A 22,189-nucleotide genomic window follows, 5' to 3' on the forward strand; every position below is an offset into this window, starting at 1 on the left:
TTTTTTTTTTTTCCTAAGTAGAAAATATGGTTTCCCTCTGATATAATACATTGGGGGAAGGAGAATAGCAAAGCTTTTAAAGTTGGGAGGTAGTAAATAGCAAGAGAAAATAATAAATGTGTTATTTACATTATTCCTGACTGTGTTGAAAAGAGGGATCTATAATACACTGACCCACAGTAATTGCCCTGAGAGCTTCTTCTGACAACAAATGAATTTTGGGAAACCTAATTATGGTTCTTAAAGTACCATCAATGCTTAGGCAAAGCTCCTCACTGATTCTAAATGAAGACTTGCCCTCTGAAATTGGTGGTAAGATGCAGGTCTGTGTAATACATGGTGTCCATTAATGCACCTCTGTGCCTAATTCATTGGATACATGTATAATATCAACACACGTGCCCTGTAATAAACTACCAGAAACATAAGCTATATGAAGAACAGTTGTACACTTAAATATAATTATGCATTTTCTTTGTTCTAATTACGATGATTGTTTTCTGTCAGCAGACTTGATTTGTCAAACTATTTTAGCAGTATTTATGTCTTTTCTTTCTTCTGTTCTGGCAAATCATTGCTCTAAATGACTCACTGCTGGGCCCCATGAAATTCCAGAGTATTTTTTCATTCTGCTGGATTATTATCCCCTGATATTCAGCTGTGTGTAAACTGAATGTGAAGTCATTAAAAGCATGGATTCAGTGATTGCTCAAATCACAGGGACATAGAGAAAAACAAAAAACCCTACAAAACAGTTGGACATTTTAACTGCAAAAGAGTATTAGTGGTAATATTTCTCCCTTTTCACAGAGAAGCCTGAAATACCATAAGAAGCCATGCACTATAATAATTAGTTATAATGTTGCTTTTATTAACATTATCCTAATTATAATACCTTTTTAAATTTTTTTCCCCTGCAGATTAAAGAATGGCTCTGTTTAAACTGCCAGATGCAAAGAGCGTTAGGTGGTGACTTAGCACCAGGTCATGGTCCTGGGCCACAGCTGCCTCCCCCCAAACAGAAGACACCTACTCCACCTTCAGCAGCTAAAACACCTCCTCAGCCACAGCCAAGTCAAAAGAAAGATGCTTCCCCAAAACCTGACCCTGCACAACTAGCAGAACCTAAGAAGCCCCTGCCACAGAAAAAGCAACCATCCATGCCAGGGTCTCCCCCTGTAAAAGCAAAAACATCCCGTGCTGAGCCTGCTGACACCTCCCTGCAAATATATCCTACTCCAAAGTCTGATCAGGCCAAGCCAGCGCAGGCTGAAGATAAGCAAAAACAACCCAGTATACAGAAGCCTACAGCAGATACTGTGCCTACCTCTGCAGCACCAGGGCTGAAACAGGATTTGGCAGGTCCCAAGCCTCCACCAACTCAACAGAAAGTGACAGATACCCCAAAGCCAGAGCTTGCCAAACCATCACAGGACACACATCCAGCTGGGGACAAAACAGATTCCAAACCCCTTCCACAAGTGTCTCGGCAGAAGTCAGATCCCAAACTTTTAGCTCAGCCTGGGGCTAGATCAGAGGCTAAAACCCAGAAGCCTGTTGAGCCAGTGCAAGTGAAAGATGATCCTAAGAAGTTACAAACAAAACCATCCACAAAGCCTGACACCAAACCAGCTCCCAAGGGCCCGCAACCAGGGGCAGGCCCCAAGCCTGTGCCGGCACAGCCAGCACCTCAACCCCAGCAGCCTCAGAAAACTCCTGAGCAGTCAAGGCGTTTCAGCCTTAACTTGGGAGGCATCACTGATACCCCTAAGCCTCAGCCTACGACACCACAGGAAACAGTTACTGGCAGACTTTTTGGATTTGGAGCTTCAATCTTCAGCCAGGCCTCCAATTTAATTTCCACAGCAGGTCAGCCGGGCTCTCAGACATCAGGCCCTGCTCCAGCTGGTCCTGCTGCAAAGCAGCCCCAGCCTCCAGCACAGCCTTCAGCCTCCCAGGCACCCCCCAAAGATACCGCTCAGACTCAACCTTCTCCAAAAACTGTTCCTGCGAAGAAAGAAGCCAAGCCTCTTACGAGTGAAAAAATGGAGCCAACAAAAGTGGATAGTGTTTTAACAACTAAGGGATCTGATTTAGAAAAGAAACCTAGTTTGGCTAAAGATAGCAAGCCTCAAGCTGCTGAAGCTAAGAAACCTGCTGGGCTGTCGGAACCGGAAAAGGCCAGCCAGCCTAAAGTGTCTTGTCCCCTTTGTAAAACTGGACTAAATATTGGTTCTAAGGATCCCCCCAACTTCAATACGTGTACAGAGTGCAAGAAAGTTGTGTGCAATCTCTGTGGATTTAATCCAATGCCACACATAGCTGAGGTAAGGCAACAGAGTCTGTATTTATCTTGCATTCCTACCAGCAGGCTCCCTGTGCTGTGGAGACCTTGTAGCTGATTTTAGCTGTTGATTTGTTGTGGGAAAATTTGAATGTTTAGTCTGCTGGCTTTTAAACTTAAATTTCTGTGTCGTATGAAACTTGGTCAGCAGTTAGAAAGTACTTCCGATTAATTTTTGCAGATTAAAGACGTCTGATATGGCTGGTAGCTAGGTTTTTAAGACATAAGCAGGTAGTTTATTGTGAAATCTTCTTAAATTAGTGCTACTATAATATAGCAAACTACTGTACTTTCCAGTCTACCATGTGATAGTTATTTTCCATATGCTTCAGTATCATATATTGACATGTATGCTTCCTCCATTGATCAGTGCCCCTGATTCAGGCAATTACTGAATGAAGGAATGTATTAATGCCTAGTTACTCTTCTTCCCCAGATGTGTCATATATCCCTAAATTTATTCCATTAATCTCATTCTGGATCTGGAGTCTTTGTACATGCTGCTGTATTCATTAGCAAGGTTGAAGTTTGAGTGATACCTGTGTGGTGATATATGGAAGGTTCTGATATATGTGGTGATATATGGAAGTTGCTTCTTTCTTTGGGGTGTGTGAATTTGAAAATGCCTTTTCTGTGATCTCAATAGGGACCAAGCAAGACCAACATCTATTTAATAGAATTAAACAACTTATTTTCAAATGTTTTCTCAAATTCCATGTTTTTACCCTCCTTCCTTTCTTTCTCGTATTTTTTTTTTTTTTTTTTTTATAAATGGAAAGGAGATTGGAAACTTTATTATACCTTAACAGAAAGGTGGAGGCACGCCTTACTTGCTGTCTCAAATTGGTGAAGTTCAACTCAACTAGACCACCTAAAAATACTTGTGAGTAATTTAGATGTGTAAGTTGGTCTATGTAATACGTAGGAAAAGTGACTCTTGGTGTTGTCATTGAAATCTGAATGAATAAATCAGAAATATCTGCCTGGGTTAAAGGTTATTACATCTCTGCCCTAAGGTGAGAACAAATGTTGAGATAAATAATCAATATTTTTCCTGCAGCTTGCTATGTTGTGCACTTTTTTTCTGCTGAATATTTTACTGAATATACTATCAGTGGAAAGGCATTTCCTACTATAATCAGCACATTTTATCTCCCTTACAAATATGTTCATTACTGTCTTTATAGTCATTTAGGTCAGAAAGAAAGGTCTGAAAATGCAAGAGGATATACTGGTGCTTGAAAGCCTGGCTTTCTTTGTCTTGGTGCTTGTGCACTGGAATCTATCAAATGCACAGCAATTTCTTGTTCACTGCCCAAACCTCTGCCCTATGTGTACGCACACACGTACATTCACTCTCTCTTAGGTTTTAAATGCAAAAAATGCATATGAATTTCTCCAGAGGTACTTTATTATGCATGCACAGAATATTCCAGAAACAAGATGTGTCAGTTCTGGTGAAATGCTATGCAAAAATGACATCTATGCAAGTCCTGATGCATGACTTCACTTCTTTAGACTTGATTTAGGCTTGGTGGTGTAGGACTGCATTGTGGTGGGCAGATTTCTCCTCTGTATTTCTACTTGAGATGAGAAGGCTGCTGTTCTGTTTCTCTCCCATCACTGTTATTATCAGATGATTCTTTCCATTTCAACCCTTGTGAATATACAGAACCTGAAATACTACTGATTTCCTTTAGTCTGACTTCCTCATACCTTTCTTTGCCTCTTTTTTGTTTCCTTGCTGCATTTTCTTCTTTCCTCTACTACACATTTTCATCTCTGTCCAGTTTTCCATCTTCTATTTCTGATCATTTTTGCTAAAGATTGGCAAAAACCTATTTTTCTTGAGAATGGATGGTAGCTTGCATGGTTGAGGACAGCCTGACTTTCATTTGCATGAAGATGGAAGACAGAAGAACGAGTTCATCCTGTCCTCTCCCAAATGAGCTGTGCAAATAATGTATTTAACCTCAGATATCAGTTCTGTCCCTATAACCATTTCATATACTATATAGCTGTTATACAACGGAAACATGATAGTCTATGCTCACTAGCACACTTTTTTTCCTCCAGCAAACTCCTTTCTAACATGTTGAATACAGTCTTGGAGGTTTTATTTATTTGTCTCTTTATTTTTGAAGGGTTAGGAAGGAGAAATAGAAATGCTTTTTAGAATTGGTTGGTCTTGGGGTTTTATGCTTAATTCCTTTATTCCTATCTTCTGCATTTGATGAAAAATAATAATATATATAGAGAGAGAGCCCTAAGGCTTAATTCCTCTTGGCCCCATAAAGCGTTTTGAGCAAACAAATGTAACCGTTATTTTATAGTTTTGCTTTTGGGTTGCAGCTGTATCACAGTGATTCTAACAGCTGCTTATGTATTATCAATATATTGTTGCCTCAGTAACAGCTGAAAATGAGGTGAGTTTTACTGAGTGCGTGATGGCCCAAACATTCTTGCTAAGAAAGCTTGTATTGAGCTGTACAGTAAGAATCAGACTGACACAGCAGGGAAACCTATGTTTCATTGACAAATAGAGAGGAGCATCTAAACTCTGTGGGCACTTCTGCCTGAGAAACTTTTTAGCAGGGAGGATCCTCCAGGCAGCGTGCTTCTGTACTGCAGACATGGCTGCAAATACTTTAAAGGGGAGGAGGTGCTTTTTTTTACAATGACAGTTATTTGCTCTTGACTGTATGTGACACAGCTAACTTTTCAAATGTATATTTTATGCCATTGCAGATGGTTGGTCCCCTGACAGCCTCTCTTCCACAGGAAATAAGAGAACTAGGCTCTGGCCTATCTAAATCAACAATATGCTATTTACTTCACCAAAATTACACTGGTTTGTGTGAGCTGAGAATTAGGCTAGAATATTTTTACCTAAAATGGGCTGGTTGTTCTTTTTCTCCCTGATTTGTTGCTCCAACAGTCAAACAGTTATTTACTTAAATGGTAATTTATCCATGAGGCAAACAACTACAAATGATTAAATAAATGGCACTTGATAGATTTCAGACCCACAGGACCATGTTGCGCCTTAGTGCATTAACAGACTCCTTATTCTGCCATTTGCTCAATAGGGAGGAGCACTGTTTACCAGCTCTGTAATTAGCTTTCCAGCTCAGGTAGTTGGAAGCAGCTCTATTTTTAGTAACAAAGCACAAGATCACGACTGCAGAAGCGAGAAATGAAGTGTGGCAACGACCATTTTGTGCATTTAAAACTCAGTGAAGCTGTTCAGAATATTGAACAGGAGTGGAGATGGTTGCCTATATGTAATTAAATATGTTGAAGCAGCAGGGTCAGGAATATAGAAGCTGTGATGATTTAATATGCTATTAAAATAATAATGATAAAAGATTTGAAAACTGGATTGTGGAAAAACTGAGAAATCCAAATTTTAGAATCGGTGTGGGTAACAAGTAAAAATAACATCTTAAACATCTTACATTACAAATAGAAAGAACTCAAAATGTAGCCTGTATATGTGAGTGTCCTAATGGAACTAATCTAATAGAATTACCAAGGGAACAGTGGAAGCACTTTTTAGTCTATTGATTACTATAAAATTATCTGGAAAGGTACTTGGAAATAATAAAAAAAAAAAAGTTCTATGTTTGAAATAATTTATTGGGCCTATAGAAAGGAGAGAATTATTTTGAATGGAGGAGAAGGACAAGGTGGACTTGGGAAGGGCAGAAAAGACATCATGACCCAAACTTATGAATGATTTTGTGTTTGAAAAAGATATAATAGGGTAGATGTAATCGGAATAGATAGTATGAACAATTTTACATACAGAATGGTGCTTCTTAATATGTTTATTACAGTGAATATCATTTGTATGAAATTGTTTGACATGAGTGGATATGATAGCAGGAAGCTATAAGCAGTGGTCTGTAAACAATGACCTTGATGATCCCTCTCCAATCCATATTCTTACATCGATAATTTTTATATAAAAATATCTATTACCCAGTAAAATAATTTGGATACCTTTTTTGATAACATATTTTCCCACAGGTCCTTATTAGACCAAACTAAGTAAATATTTTTTTCAGCTCCACAAATACTGTAGAGAGTGGGAAAAGCAAAAAGATAAACTCATTTTCTAATTAAGAGCAGTGTTATCATTAAACTCAATAGCATTTCTAGAGTTAGTAGTAAAGAGATAGCATTTTGGAACTGATATAAGCCTCTACGGAGGTGTGAACCTGAACGCATCTTGGGTTCTTGTATGTCCTGCTTAGAAAAAAAAAAAATGCAGAAAGGGTACTGGCATGGCTGGGTCCTTGATATAAATCATTCTGGCAGTTTCTCTTTTTTTGAAACTTTCGATGAAGTCTATCCTCAAATGGAGAAAGAACCTCAGCAGTTGTGGCCCTACCTATAAATAAACCCTGTGATTAAATGAACAATATGGCTTAGGCTTCTTAAAGCAAGTGAGCAGGAACGATGTAAAGTAACAAGCCATCCATGATTGTAATGAAAATCCCTGAAATGGTGTACTGCATCATCTGAGGTGACACCCATTGCCTCTCTAATTTATTAACAACTCTGTACTATTTTGTTTTGCCTATTTGAGAAAGCTCAGACCATTCTGCAAGTTGGCAGGTTTCACTCCTATTAGAAGTTCCTATCTCCTCTGTTGTATTTAGTGAAGTTGGTTTTGAAACAGATGGTGTCTGGGAAACAGTGTAGAAGAATTTGCACTTAAGATACAAAGAGAAAAAACAACCATTCTTTTCAGCTGCATAATTTATCTGCTCTGCCTCTTCCCTCTTCCTTTATATTTAAAGCTTCTTTTAAAATTTTGATTGTAAGAAAGTGAATTCTATTATTGTTTAACAGTAGCCAAATAATACAGAAATTAATAGGCTAACACAATGTATTCACTGAAGTTGGAAATTTTATCCATTAAATTTTAAGTCTTTATAATTGAGAAAATGTTAAAACTACTACTAATTACTATTCTGAAAGATAACATCTGGCATTGAAAATAGAGTGCATGTTAGATGTTAAAGCCCCCAGTATATTTCTTGACTGTCAGAATGAAATTAATTTAACTCCAATTGAGATTACCCGCTTCTTCTGTTTAATTCAATATGCATAATAGAAATGACATTAAAATAGAAATATTTTTATAACAGAACAATGTCACCTTTTCCCACTTTCCTGCAAAATATATATATTGTATATGCAAAATGGAAGGACTAATATGGAATTCCCCTTTGATGGATGATTCAGTCAAAACTGAGTATGGATAAATGTTTTTTAAAAAGGGTTTAGTGCTGGAGTTTACCTTTGAAGCTAAGGATTTTCAGCCTTATTTCAGCAACAGAGTTAGCCTTCTGGCATCCATTATTTGCAGAGGCAAACTTGAGTTGTCCAGGATATTTCAAGTAAGTCTGTTTTGGGCATCCACCCTTCTCCAATGCCTAAGCTAAAGTTGTGTTCCAAAAAACCCTACTTCAACCAGACAGTTCTCCAGAGGCCTAAACTTCTGGCTTTTGCACATGGCTTGAGCTGTTCCTTTTAAGAAGTGTCTGTCTTCTGTTTAAATTCCCTTGGAATTCAGACATTAGATGGAACCTCTTTTGGGAGCTGTTGTTGGCATGTCTATGAGTATAGTTCACCCAGAAGCAGTACTATTTGGCACAAAACATTAACCATGGCTACTTTGTCTAATAATGATAATAATTATGCCTGCCTATGGTCAGGTACAATATGATAGTGGTTTATTTAATTTGTTCTTCCTCTGAGAGTATTATACACAAGATGCAGATCAGTAAATAGACATGTGACTACAGGATGCCCATCTGCAGCTCAGGGCTGTTAACTGGGATGCTACAGCCAAGTTTCATGTCGCCTGGTCCCCTATAAGACCTCATCAGTTTGTGTGCTCTAAGGTGCAACAGGGAATATGAAGCTAAGAATATGCCCCTGTATCCAAATGAACTAAAAATTAATAGATAACCTGTGATGGTTTTATTTGAATTCCCTGTCACTGTGGATGGAAATAAGAACATCCTTTCTCACAAGTTTCCCTGAATGGAGCACATTTCAATAGGGCTATTCGGTCCAAAGCAAGTTATGCTCTAATGTAGTTTCATTTATTTGGCATTCAGGTTTTGTTGGTTACTTCTGAACATGATCATCTTTGGACAGAATTTGAAATCAAGGCTTCTTAAATCTCCAGTCATGCAGTCAAGGCATTAGCTACAAGACTGTGCTCTTGTTAATTTTTTGTTCCAGTAGTTACAATCATAAAATTGGGGATTTTTTTTCCCTGGAAGTAAACTTGAGGAGCGATAAAGATTGGTATCATTACTCGAAGTAATAGTGTGACCTTTGGAAGCTCTGTTACCATGATTAATTGCCTGCTGTTTGTTTTCTTTATTCAGTCCTCGAAAAGTTTCCAAATTGCCTCTCAGAACCAAGAACTCCAGGGATGGTTAAATGCTGTTGAAACAAACAATGGAATATAGACATAAAACTATGCAAGGCCAGATGGCTTTTATTAATGTTGGTAATGGCCCTTGATGGCATGAAATCCAAAGGGGTGTCTACTGAAACACTGCAGCTGACACATTAACACATCCTGTCTATCTGCCTATTTTCCTTATCCAGTTGGAATTCATATGCAATGACTTCTTTGCTGATATAAATGTATTCCATCTCTAGATGTTTTTGCACCTCCAGAACAAAAAAATGCTTAGGCAAACGATTAGCATAGAGCTTTCAGCATTGATTCTTGTATGTGTGTTCTATTTTTTCCCTGTGTCATTAGGAAATCAGACAGTTCGTAGACTAGCATATTAGTGAGGGTCAAGCTGGAGTCTGAAATCTAAAGTAGATAATCAGGGAAAATTACTGACCTGGAATTCAGCCAGGTGATTTTCATCTCTGTTGTTTCATTGGAAGTTTAGTCAGTGCACTGTTATTAAATGAGGAAGAAGTCCTCTGAAAGCTAAGCTGGTATTTGCATCGAAGTTTAACATTTTCTAGGGAACTTTATAATAATATTTTAATGATTTTTTTTTGTGTGTGTGTGATAAAGATACTTTATTTTTCTGTTTTACATTGTAGAATAACAATTTTTGTTTGTTTTACTGGAAAACAACTACTTTTTTTAGAAAATGTAAACATTGTTGTGAGCTTCAGCTAATTTCAAGATGAGACCAAGGACTTGAAAACATTGTGACCCACTTCCAGATTTTATTAAACAAATGGACAGAATCTAATGGATATTAAGTGCTTCTTCTTTTTTTTTTTTTTTTTTTCTTTTCCAGTGTCAAGCTGAGATACCTCATTAAGACAGTAATTACTACCTGATCACATTGATGATATGTACAGGCACTGTCAAAAAATCTCTCATCATTGAAATGTAACACATTTAACTTATTTATCAGAACCCTTGCATGATTTTGGTTTTATAGATTTGCTGGGTGGGAGTTGGGGGAAGCTTGTAAAGATTTTTTTTTTTCTTCTCCAGGAAAATGAAGTGTTGGTGCTTTTTCTAAGAACAAATGCCATGATAATATTTTTAAAATATCTGTGAGGGTTTTATGTATCAGAAAACAGTATTTTTCACTATTTATTAATGAATACTCAAAGTAATAGAACAGATAAGTATTTGAGTAATAAAATTCTTAGAAGACAGTATATTGTAAATTTAAACATTTGCATGTACTTGGTGGTGATCTTATTTCTTGCAAACTGAAACCATTCATGTTGTTACTGCAGTTAATATTTACCAGTTACTGCATATATTCAAAATTCCACGTTATACTTGTGCTGACCAAAGGACTAATGTTCACTGCACTATGATTGTACATTTTTAAAGAAAGGTCAGTATTTTGCACAGAGCAGGTCTAAAAATCACTTGTATACCACTGTTGTATGGTGGTTTTCAAATTACTGTAATTGCACATCTGCAGTTAATTTTAAATGCTTGCATAAAATGTGACCAGCAGAAGAAATGATCGATTAAACCTTCAGATATGAAGAAAGAGAAGAGAGAAAGATGTGACACTTCTCTGATTTTTGTTTTGTGTGCTATAAAATAGAACTTCACCCTGAGTTCTGTAAAGAATGTAAGGGTTATTTAAAATAATGGTTGGCCAGTAATATTTGTGTGTGTTAGAGTGCTTCTGAAATGCATGTGGTTCAGTAAATCAGAAAAAGAACAAACATGGCTTTAGATTTAGTATTATTTATGAATTTAATTGATTTTTCCAGCAGTACTAAGGGTAAGGATGGAGGCTGCTGGGAAGCCTAAGCCATGATATACTTGTGGAAAAGAGATTAGATTCATGCTGGTAAGCTGTTTGAGATGCAGTCTTGCAGCATGTGAAACAGGAGGTCATGAACTGATGTTGAAGAGGGGGATTAGCTGCCTCTAAACTACTCTGACTGAATTTTGTACAAAATGCTGTTGAGTTGGGAAAAAAAATAAAAATCAGTTACTAGGAAAAACAAGACAAACAACAACAACAACAAAAACCTTCACAGCTATTAGGCTGTATCAGACCAGCACACTCACTGAGAAGAGCGATGAGGTATGGCAGTTTTCCATTTCTGTTTTGGAGGTTAATGAAATTACTCACAGTGAGGTAACCTAGGCTTCTAAGGACAAGACTTGAAAGAGCATATGGTGGTCTTCTGTTTTTAGTATTTCTAGGTTAGTAATCTTTATGTGTTTTTTTATTTCTTCCTTAGTAGGCAGCCTTCACATTGGAAATGGTCCAGTTGTCATGTACAGAGATTAGAAATTGAGCATAAGGAACCTTATCCTTAAATTTCAAATGAATTTATCTGCCTTTTGAGGAGATTCTGTCCTAGCAGTCACCTGAATAATTAGACCTAAACTACAAATTTATTTACAATCCTTATATTTATTATTTATTAAGATTTCTGAACTTCTCCTGACCTATCTAGATGTGGAGGGTTGACCTTGGCTGGCTGCCAGGTGCCCACCATGCCACTCTCACTCCTCATCCTCAGCAGAACAGGGAAGAAAACACAATGGAAAAAAAATCATGGGTTGAAATAAGGAAACAGAGGTTGCTCACCAGTTACAGTCACAGGCAAAACAAACTTTCCTTGGGGAAGATTGATTTAATTTATTGCTAACTGATAACAATAGAGAGCTGTGAGAATTAAAAGCAAATGAAAACCACCTTCTCCTCCACCCCTCTTCTTTAGCCTCCTCCCCACAAGTTGCACAGGGGAATGGGGGCTGTGGTCAGTCCATAACACTTCGTCTCTGCTCCTCCTTCATGGTCTCTCTCTTCCCATGCTCCAATGTGAGGTTCCTCCTCTGGAGAGGACGCCATCCTTCCTGAACTGATCCTGTGTGGGCTTCCCACACGCAGCAGTTTGTCAAGAACTTCTCCAATAAGGGTCCATACCATGGGGTCCATCACTTGGAAGCAAACTGCTCCAACATGGGTCCCCCACATATGGCAGCTCCCACCATATCTACCTGTTCTCAAGTGGGGCCTTCCATGGGCTGCAGAACAGGTAGCTGTTCTGACGTGGTACTCATGGGCTGCAGGGGGATCAACCTACTTCACCATGGGCCTCTCCACAGCATATTTTTAGCCTTTCTTGAGTGTGTTACCACAGAGATACAACCAGTGCTGCTCACTGGCTCGGCTCTGGCCAGCAGCAGGTATAGCCCTCTGAAGCTCGTTCTCATCTGACATGGCACAGCTGCTGGGCTCTGCTCACAGAGGCCACACCTGCAGCCTCCCTGCTACCAAAGCCTTGCCACGTCAACCCAATACACTAGAAACAATGTATTGTTGTGATAATTTATTTGACTTGCCACTCACAGAATCACAGAATCACAGAATTTCTAGGTTGGAAGAGACCTCAAGGTCATCGAGTCCAACCTCCAACCTAACGCTAACAGCCCTCCACTAAACCATATCCCTAAGCTCTACATCTAAACGTCTTTTGAAGACTTCCAAGGATGGTGACTCCACCACTTCCCTGGGCAGCCTGTTCCAGTGCCTCACAACCCTTTCAGTGAAGAAGTTCTTCCTAACATCTAGCCTAAAACTCCCCTGGCTCAACTTAAACCCATTCCCCCTCGTCCTGTCACCAGGCACGTGGGAGAACAGGCCAACCCCCACCTCGCTACAGCCTCCCTTGAGGTACCTAAAAAGAGCGATAAGGTCGCCCCTGAGCCTCCTCTTCTCCAGGCTGAACAAGCCCAGCTCCCTCAGCCGCTCCTCGTAGGACTTGTTCTCCAGGCCCCTCACCAGCTTTGTCGCCCTTCTCTGGACCTGCTCAAGCACCTTGATGTCCTTCTTGTAGCGAGGGGCCCAAAACTGAACACAGTACTCGAGGTGCGGCCTCACCAGAGCTGAGTACAGGGGGACGATCACCTCCCTAGCCCTGCTGGTCACGCTGTTCCTAATACAAGCCAGGATGCCGTTGGCCTTCTTGGCCACCTGAGCACACTGCTGGCTCATATTCAGCCGACTGTCCACCATCACTCCAAGGTCCTTCTCTGCCTGGCAGCTTTCCAACCATTCCTCTCCCAGCCTGTAGCTCTGCTTGGGGTTATTGCGCCCCAGGTGCAGGACCCGGCACTTGGCCTTGTTAAACTTCATGCAGTTGACCTCAGCCCATCGGTGCAGCCTATCCAGATCCTCCTGCAGAGCTTTCCTACCCTCAAGCAGATCGACACACGCACCTAGCTTGGTGTCATCTGCGAACTTACTGAGGGTGCACTCGATGCCCTCGTCCAGATCATCGATGAAGATATTAAAGAGGACCGGCCCCAGCACCGAGCCCTGGGGGACGCCACTAGTGACTGGCCTCCAACTGGACTTGGCTCCATTCACCACGACTCTTTGGGCCCGGCTATCCAGCCAGTTTCTAACCCAACGAAGCGTGCGCCAGTCCAAGCCAAGAGCAGCCAGTTTCTTGAGGAGAATGCTGTGGGAGACGGTGTCAAAAGCCTTGCTGAAGTCAAGGTAGACCACATCCACAGCCTTTCCCTCATCCACCCAGCGCGTCACTTTGTCATAGAAGGAGATCAGGTTCATCAGGCATGACCTGCCTTTCATAAAGCCATGCTGACTGGGCCTGATCGCCTGCTTCCCCTTCAAGTGCTGCATGATGACTCTCAGGAGGATCTGCTCCATGAGCTTTCCTGGCACTGAGGTCAAACTGACAGGCCTGTAGTTTCCCGGGTCTGCCCTCCGGCCCTTCTTGTAGATGGGCGTCACGTTTGCTAGCCGCCAGTCGATTGGGACCTCCCCCGATAGCCAGGACTGTTGATAAATGATGGACAGTGGCTTGGCCAGCTCCTCTGCCAGTTCCCTCAGTACCCTTGGGTGGATCCCATCCGGCCCCATCGACTTGTGCACATCTAAGTGCCGTAGTAGGTCACCAACCAGTTCTTCATGGATAATGAGGGCCACATCCTGCTCCCCATCCCCTTCCACCAGCTCAGGGTACTGGGTATCCAGAGAACATCCGGTACTGCCGCTAAAGACTGAGGCAAAGAAGGCATTGAGCACCTCCGCCTTTTCCTCATCTCTTGTAACTAAGTTTCCCCCCGCATCCAGTAAAGGATGGAGATTCTCCTTAGTCCTCCTTTTTGTGTTGATGTATTTATAGAAACATTTTTTGTTATCTTTAACGGCAGTAGCCAGATTGAGCTCCAGATGAGCTTTGGCCTTCCTAATTTTGTCCCTGCACAGCCTCGCTACTTCTTTAAAGTCCTCCTTAGTGGCCTGCCCACTTTTCCAAAGCTTATAAACCCTCTTTTTCCTCCTAAGATCAAGCCACAATTCTCTGTTGAGCCAGGCCGGTCTTCTTCCCCGCCAGCTCGTCTTTGGGAACGTGGGGACAGACCGTTCCTGCGCCATTAAGACTTCCCTCTTGAAGAGCGCCCAGCCTTCCTGGACCCCTCTGCCCTTCAGAACCGCCTCCCAAGGGACTCCACCAACCAGTGTCCTGAGGAGTTCAAAGTCAGCCCTCCGAAAGTCCAATACAGCGGTTTTACTGGTCCCCTTCCTGGCCTCGCCAAGAATAGTGAACTCCACCATTGCGTGGTCACTCTGCCCGAGACAGCTCCCGACGATCACGTCCTCCACCAGTCCTTCTCTGTTTGTGAAGAGAAGGTCTAGCGGGGCACCTCCCCTGGTAGGCTCACTAACCAGCTGCGTCAGGAAGCTATCTTCCACGCTCTCCAGAAACCTCCTAGACTGCTTTCTCAGGGCTGTGTTGTGCTTCCAGGATATGTCAGGGAAGTTGAAGTCCCCCACGAGTACAAGAGCTGATGATTTTGCAACCTCTGTCAGCTGCCTGTAGAATTCCTCATCCGTCTCCTCATCCTGGTTCGGTGGTCTATAGCAGACCCCGACCAGGACACTAGCCTTGTTGTCCCTGCCGATCCTAACCCAAAGGGACTCGACCTTGTCATTCCCAACCTCGAGTTCTACAACCTCGAAAGACTCTCTAATATAGAGAGCCACACCACCACCCCTTCTATGCTGCCTGTCCCTTCTAAAGAGCTTATAGCCAGGCATTGCAGCACTCCAGTCATGAGACTGGTCCCACCACGTCTCCGTGATGGCAACCAAGTCGTAGCCTGCCTGCCGCACGATGGCTTCCAGCTCCTCCTGTTTGTTACCCATGCTGCGTGCATTGGTGTAGATGCACTTCAGCTGGGCCATTGCCTTATCCTCCGGCCTTGCCATTGTTCCCCCTGGCACAGCCCCAACAATCCTAGCCTCAGCCCCATCCCCCTTCCTACCTAGTTTAAAGCCCTCTCAATGAGCCCTGCCAGCTCCTGGCCCAGGATCCTTTTTCCCCTAAAAGATAGGGACCCGTCTGCGGCCATCAGGCCAGGTGCTGAGTAAAGTGCCCCATGATCAAAAAACCCAAGATTTCTGCGTTGGCACCAGCCCCGGAGCCACGTGTTTAACAGATGGGCTTTCCGTGTCCTCTCTGAACCCCTCCCTGCCACCATAGGGATGGACGAAAACACCACCTGCACTCCCGCTCCATCCACTAACCGACCCATTTCCCTAAAGTCCCTTTTGATAGCCTTGAGGCTTCTCTCTTCGATGTTATCACTGCCCGCCTGGACTATCAAAAGGGGGAAATAGTCAGAGGAGCGTACCAGGTTAGGAAGCTTCCTGGCAACGTCCCTGACCCTGGCCCCAGGGAGACAGCAGACTTCCCTACGGGTAGGGTCCGGCCGACAAATAGGGCCCTCTGTTCCCCTAAGAATCGAGTCACCAACAACAATAACCCTCCTGTCTTTTTTGGTGGAGGCAGTCCTGAGGCGCGGAGTCGACCTCCTCGCCCCAGGCATCCTCCTGGGAACATTTGCTACCTCTTCCTCACACACCGGCCTCTCAATCTCTAGGGCCTCAAACCTGTTGTGTAAGGGCACCTGGGAAGGTGGGACCGGAAGGGGAGAGCATCGCCTGCGATGTCGAGCAGGGACCTGTTTCCATTCCTCCTCAGCTCCCACATCCCCTCCCTCTGCCCGACGGCTACAGGGCAGGGGGTCCGCCCCCATTTGGGGAGTCTCACCTCGGCACCTCCCCTTGAGGCCCTGCAGGGAGTTACTCCAGAAGTCTATCTCCCGCTCACACTCCCTGATGGCCCTCAACCTCTCCACCTCCTCCTTGAGCTCCGCCACCATGCGGACCAGGTCATCCACCTGCTCGCACCTCACGCACGCAGTTTCTCTGCCTCCCGCCGATGGCAGCAACAGGCTCAGACACTCCATGCACCCGGTGACCTGAACTGCGGCATTTTTTAACGGGTAGTCGGTCTGCGTGTGTACCGACTTTCTGGAGAGCGCGCCGTGCCTGGTGGCGACCATTATCGCCTAGTTACGGCTGTTGTTAACGAGGTGTTGTTTGTGTGTAGGGGGAGCGCTCTGCCCTTCCTGCGCGAACTGCCGCGCTAACTGCCGCGCCACTCCCTCTGACGCGCCACGCCCTGTTTGCCCGCCCTGGTCGCCGCGCTCCTGGTCGCCGCGCTCCCTAGGGGCTGCTTTTGAAGGGCTGGGGAGGGGGCGCTGCTGGCTCCGCCTTCGCCTCGTCAGCCTCCCTCACGAGGGCTGCCGGGTCCTGGCGGCTCCCTCAAGTAGGCTCGATGCCGGACAAAAATTAGCCCTGCCTGGCCCGATCCCCCGCTCCGCTGCAGAACGCGTCTGCCCCGGAGCCGATCGCCTCGGCAAATGGCTTATAATTGCACACATTTGCAAATATAGAAATACATTAAAGATAATGACACAACTCTGATCCTCATATTAATTTCATGGTAGCTGTCAATACAAACCTCTGACTTTTTTTTTTGAAGCATCACTTTTGCAATATTAAGATCTGCATCTTTCCTTACATGTGAAGAAGAAAAAAGATATATATAAAAATATATATCTTTTTGTATGCTGATAAATTTGTAAATACTGATTTCAAGATGCTAGTTAGTAACTCTCTTCATTAATTTAGAGCATGATGCTAAGTCTTCTACTGTCTGGTAAAACTATTATATACAAACAAATCCCTTAAATTTGTTTATAAATGATCATTTTCCTTGAAAATTCAACCATAATTGTCACTGCAACATCAAAATCTGACATATTATGTAAAAAATAACCTGAGCACATACCCAACTTCAGATGCTCTCTCCTTGCTCCTTCCATAACTACATGTTAAGCATTAAATTGCATGACATGTGGCTGTTGTGATGCAACCACAATCATGCAGATACACAGGTACACCTTGGATTTTGATAAGAGCTGGTATCCTGTGAGAAACGTGACCACAGAGATAAAATCTGGCAAGAATATAAAAGTCTGATGTAAATTTCAATCTGTGCGGTTTCTGGTCTGCTTATTGGCATTTCAGAGTTGGCACTTAAGCTGAAGCTCTAAATATTAGAACTTCTCTGGTATTTGAATTATGGTAGGGAAAAAAAGGGATATTTAAAACATTTTATACTTCAGTTCTTTTATTGAAATGTGCACTAAATATTGTTTTATCATAATTTTATTTTTACACTGAAAATCGGCTCAAACAGTAACATTTCAACATGCTTTACCTTCTGGCTAATGTTTTTAGCATCTTGGAACAGAGTTGTTTTCCTCTTTTATTTTTATTTTATTTTTTATTTTCAGTTTACAGTCAGAACTGTATATTGGATTAAGGTTGCAGCACAATCTCCAGAAGTAGCTGTATTTTTGTAATAGTTCATTTTAACTGCAGAAAGACAAGAATTCTGGTGAAAACAAAAATCAGGCTGTTGTTTTAAGGATTCCATTTTGAATCTGTTTAAGATGATTGATATCACACTGTGACGTGGAAGCCTGTGGAAGGGTAGGCTTTGTAAGCATTAAAAAATAAAACAGAAGCACTGCACCTGTTTTGCAAGCTTCTGTACATACACTTTTGTGCTGACCTACAATGCACTTCTGTTGTGTTCTGAATCATGCTGGAGCCAGGAACACTTGTATTGTGCTGTGTTGTGAATTTTTAAAGTCATGTGACCAGTATAGCTGGAACTCAATTACACTGTTATCCCAGACCTCTAAAAACAAAGAGTGCTGACTTTTTTTTTTTTCTGTATCACCAATCAGAAGAGGGATCTCCTGATCAAAGCAATCTCTCATTTGATTTGGCATCCTTTTAAATATTTAAGTTGTGCTGTTTTTTTCTCCAAACCTATAAGGATCATGTTCGTGCTCTGTCATCTTTCAAATGACAAATCTGGTCAATGCTTTTCACAAGGAGTAGGGCACAGTGAAACTAAGGAAACTTTTGTTTGAATACTTGTGTTATAATTAGTTACAGTCATAAAAGGAGTGAGATTCATGCTCACTGCTGCATCCTCCCTTTCCTTTTATATTCTATTGGTAATTGGAATCAAGAGCAGTTCAACTTTAAAACATATATGTATGGTAAATAATTGGTGTGTTCTGGGTGTTGGTCTGAAGCATGTGCTTCCCCTGATCATTTCCTTGGGGGTATGAGAGTTGTTTTTTTTGTTTCATTTTGTCTTGTTTTGTTTTCTGGTATGAAATACAGATGAATTGATGCCGTAGCTGTCTTTAGTATTTGCATTGGGCAGAGTGAAGTTTCCTCCACCTGTGAGTCCCAGAATTTTTGATTTTGAAATGTACTACTGGAGATGGTTTCGTCCAACTCCATTCCCAAAGCAGGGTCAGTTGCTCAGGGCCATACCCGGTCAGGTTTTGAATGCTTTCAAAGACAGAAAGACATTTCTGGGTAATGTATGTCAGTGCCTGACCACCTCCATTGTCAAAGTATTTTCTTATGTTTATGTGGAATTTCTGTTATTTTAATTTGTTCCAATGGCCTCTTATCCATTTGTTGGATGCCACTGAGCAGAGTCTGGTTCCATCTTTTTTTAAACCACTCTCCTGTCGGGTATTTATTCATATTGAGAAGATGCCCCTGAGCCTTTTTTTCTCCAGGCATTATTTTTTTCTTTTTTTTCTCTCCCCACCAGTTCCAGCTCTCAGCTTCTCTTCATCTCTCTTCATCTCTCTATGTCTGAGAGATGCTCCAGTCCCTTAAACAGTTAATGTCCATGTTCTAATAGGATTTATGAAGATGTCCTTGCTCTTAAATAATGTTTTGTTTGGATGACTCCTTTATATGTAATTAATCATTTTCCCACATAGTCTGTTTTTGATCTAAACTTGCTATTCAAAAATAAATAGCCATGTACTTTTTAAATCCACAGATATGACATCAGAACTGATACATTGTCACGAGAGTGAAATTCTATTTAGAGCAAATATAATATCGCTTTTTCAGCACATTATTCATAATCAGTAGCAAATAATTATCGATCTATTACAATTATAACAGGAGTCAAGATGAAATGTTTGGGTCTTATTCAGCATGCAAGTTACAATTTTCATAGCATATCTAGCAAAATTTGTGCTCATTTTCTTTCTGAACTCCTGAAGTTATGGTAGTGATTGCAGTACTTGGATAGTTTTTTCTCTCAATTTGCTTTATTGCAATTGATTAGTTCTGTCCTTATGATTTGGATTAATTCTATGTGTGTTGCAGGGTATTAACATCTCTTTTAATTAGTTTCATATTGCTCATATACTTTCTGTAAAAAGTGGCTTTATTGTCTGTAAAAAATCATTGAAAAAATGCATTGAAAAGCATTTCATTCCTTAGAGTACTGAACTCTATATGCCCATGATGGAAAAACAGGAGAGATCAAGGTGTCCTTGCAACGGCAATGTTTCCTCTGCATGGATTCCTCTCTTCATGTGTCAGAATCTTATTTACACAACTCCTTCAATAAAATGGAAAAGGATTGGCAGTAAAATGACACTGTTTTAAGAAGGTCACACTTTGAATGTATAAATATAAAATACGTATTTGGTGGTGAAGTTAGGTCAGGTACTAGTTGCTACAAACTAGTCTATTCACTGGTGTGTCTTCTGAGTCTTTTTCCATTTTGAACATACCTTTCAAGTACAGTTTCTAGTCAGATAAAAATATTTATTTCTGTTGACAGATCTTGTCTTCTGTTTCCTTGGCATCACTTGTTTCTGTGCACTTGCCTTCAAATCTGTTGCACTGAATCTATCTGAGAAGAAATACATCTTGAATTTTGTGTTCAAACCACTACTACTGCTGCAGGATCATTCTCTGTACCTTTTATTTTCAGCCATTCTAAAACAGTTATTCTTATTGCCTATTTTCCACTTGATAGTAAAGTTAAACGTGTGAACATCTCATTTTATTTAATTACCAAAAAGTAAGAACCATTTGTTAAAACATTAAGAGAAATGAAACTAGACAAGTGTAAAAAAGAAGGTGCTGACAGAAAGATGATTATTTGCAAATTAGTATAATAAAAAGTAATAAGATCAGTTGTTAATGTAAGTGTGTTTCCTTGCAATTATATTCTTTTTTGTCTACTAAATGTACCAAACCTGAAGCCAGTGCTTCAGCATGGTATAATAAACTAAATGGATTTATTTCCATGAAAGCAGTAAAAAGGAGGACTCTTAATTATTTCTGTCATGATTTAGTTTGGGGCTTCGGTCTCTATGCTGTCTGTTCTTATCATCATAAAAATTAATAGACCAATATAGAGATTAAGATATATAGATTCATACTGTAGATCACTATACGCAGATGGTGTGTATTTTTGTACATTCGTTTCTAAAGGTTGGAATTTATGGTGGCTAGAACACATTGCAGACTCTTGTATTAGATAAGCTAAATGTAAAAGAGTTTAAGGATTCATTTCAAATGAGGCTGATTTGCTGTTTCAGAGATTCATGTGTACATTTTGTAAGCCGTTTAGATTCCAACGAAGACTCTAAATTGTGACTTTACCTTATTGCTATTTCTTTTTAATTTTGGTGAAATTGTTTCCTTGCTCAGTTCAAAAGGCCATGGTCTAATTTATTAAGTGCTCAGATGCCTGATGTTGATGGCCTTATACACATCTGTATAGACAGAGTATAATCAAATAAGACATTTTAGTGGCTAGAAGGAAGAGATGCAAGAGGCCCTCTGACTTTATAACATGTCGATTCAGGCTCTAGATAACCATATTTTCAATTGAGGAATGTGAAAGCAGCATATGTTTGAATTATGCCTGACCTACAAAGAAAGAGAAAGGTAGAAAGATATGCAGATTGTCGGACAGTAGCAGAAGTTGATCCCAATGATCAGTCACAAATGGATCAGTTCAGTTAATTGGGCCTTTTCCCTGGGGTCCGTAGAATTTATAGATGACAAAGTTCCTGCAGTTGATTCTTAAGGACCCTCTTTCTTCACCCTGACCAATTTTTAAAACTTGGAGGGTGCTCACCAGGAATACCCTGCCTTTACTTAACTTTTGCAGTGGCCTGAAGTCCTCATTGTAGGTGGAAGTAGGTGGAAGCTATGGCACCAAGAGCTTCTAAACTAGAAAGATATGATTAAATTATTGATAAGACATGTAAGAAGGAAAAGGAAAGGCAAGGAGCAAGCAATTTCTTCTCCATTAATTGTGTCTTGAGTAATGCACTTTGCCAATGCAGGAGGCCCACAGCACCTCCTGTCACAGGCTGCTACCACAGTCCTGTCAAGCCTGTTGAAGTAACTTGAAAGGTGAGGTAAAGGAAGGGGTTATGGAGAATTTCAGCATAAAAGTGTGATATGAGTAATGAGTGATTTCAGAGATTTCTTGTATGGCTATAAGTGATAGAACCTTCATAGATTAGTGGACACATTAGTGGACATACATTATTGGTGGTGCTGCCTAATTAAGAGTAATAGGGGGTTGGATTCCTGTGTCCTCAACTACGATGCATTTCCTTCAGCTAGTTCCGATTGACTAGGAATTTCTATTGCTCACTTTTCCTGGTCTAACTAACTCCCTTTTGGAGAGATTAAAGCTGTAATCTGGAGTGTGTATGGGGGATATGATTTCAAAACACTGTAAGGTAAACTCTTAGTCAGTTGAACGGTGACAAAAGAGCAAGACATTTGTAGAAAACACTACTGTAAATTATGTCTTACACTTGTCATGCAGGTGAAGCTTCTCAAACTCTTAAATATATTCTTCATGGCCATTTGAGAGGCAGGTGAAGTAATTTTTGACAGAGACTAGCACTGGTCAATTAGCCTCACATATTGCCTGTTCAAATTAATAGAAACAGGTTTCTTGGTTTTAGTAGATATTATTGCCTTTGACGTTATGGCTGAAACTAGTCAGCATCAGAAACTAACAGAAACAGAACTAAATACTGGTGTAAGTGCTTGCATTTTATCTCCATGGATATACTTTCACAGTGGCATTTAG

General features: G+C 41.1%; 1 protein-coding gene across 5 annotated transcripts in view; it reads left to right on the top strand.

The window, feature by feature from the left end:
• The window catches only part of PCLO (piccolo presynaptic cytomatrix protein), a 365,900-nt gene that overhangs the window by 18,297 nt on the left and 325,414 nt on the right, over window positions 1-22,189 (top strand). For all 5 annotated transcript variants that reach the window (XM_032208140.1, XM_032208141.1, XM_032208145.1 and 2 more), the window contains exon 3: window positions 921-2,327. In XM_032208140.1, coding sequence (XP_032064031.1) covers window positions 921-2,327 — 1,407 coding nt within the window. The remainder of the gene's footprint in view (window positions 1-920; window positions 2,328-22,189) is intronic.

This window comes from Aythya fuligula, chromosome 1 (assembly GCF_009819795.1).
Source record: "Aythya fuligula isolate bAytFul2 chromosome 1, bAytFul2.pri, whole genome shotgun sequence".
Taxonomy (NCBI): domain Eukaryota; kingdom Metazoa; phylum Chordata; class Aves; order Anseriformes; family Anatidae; genus Aythya; species Aythya fuligula.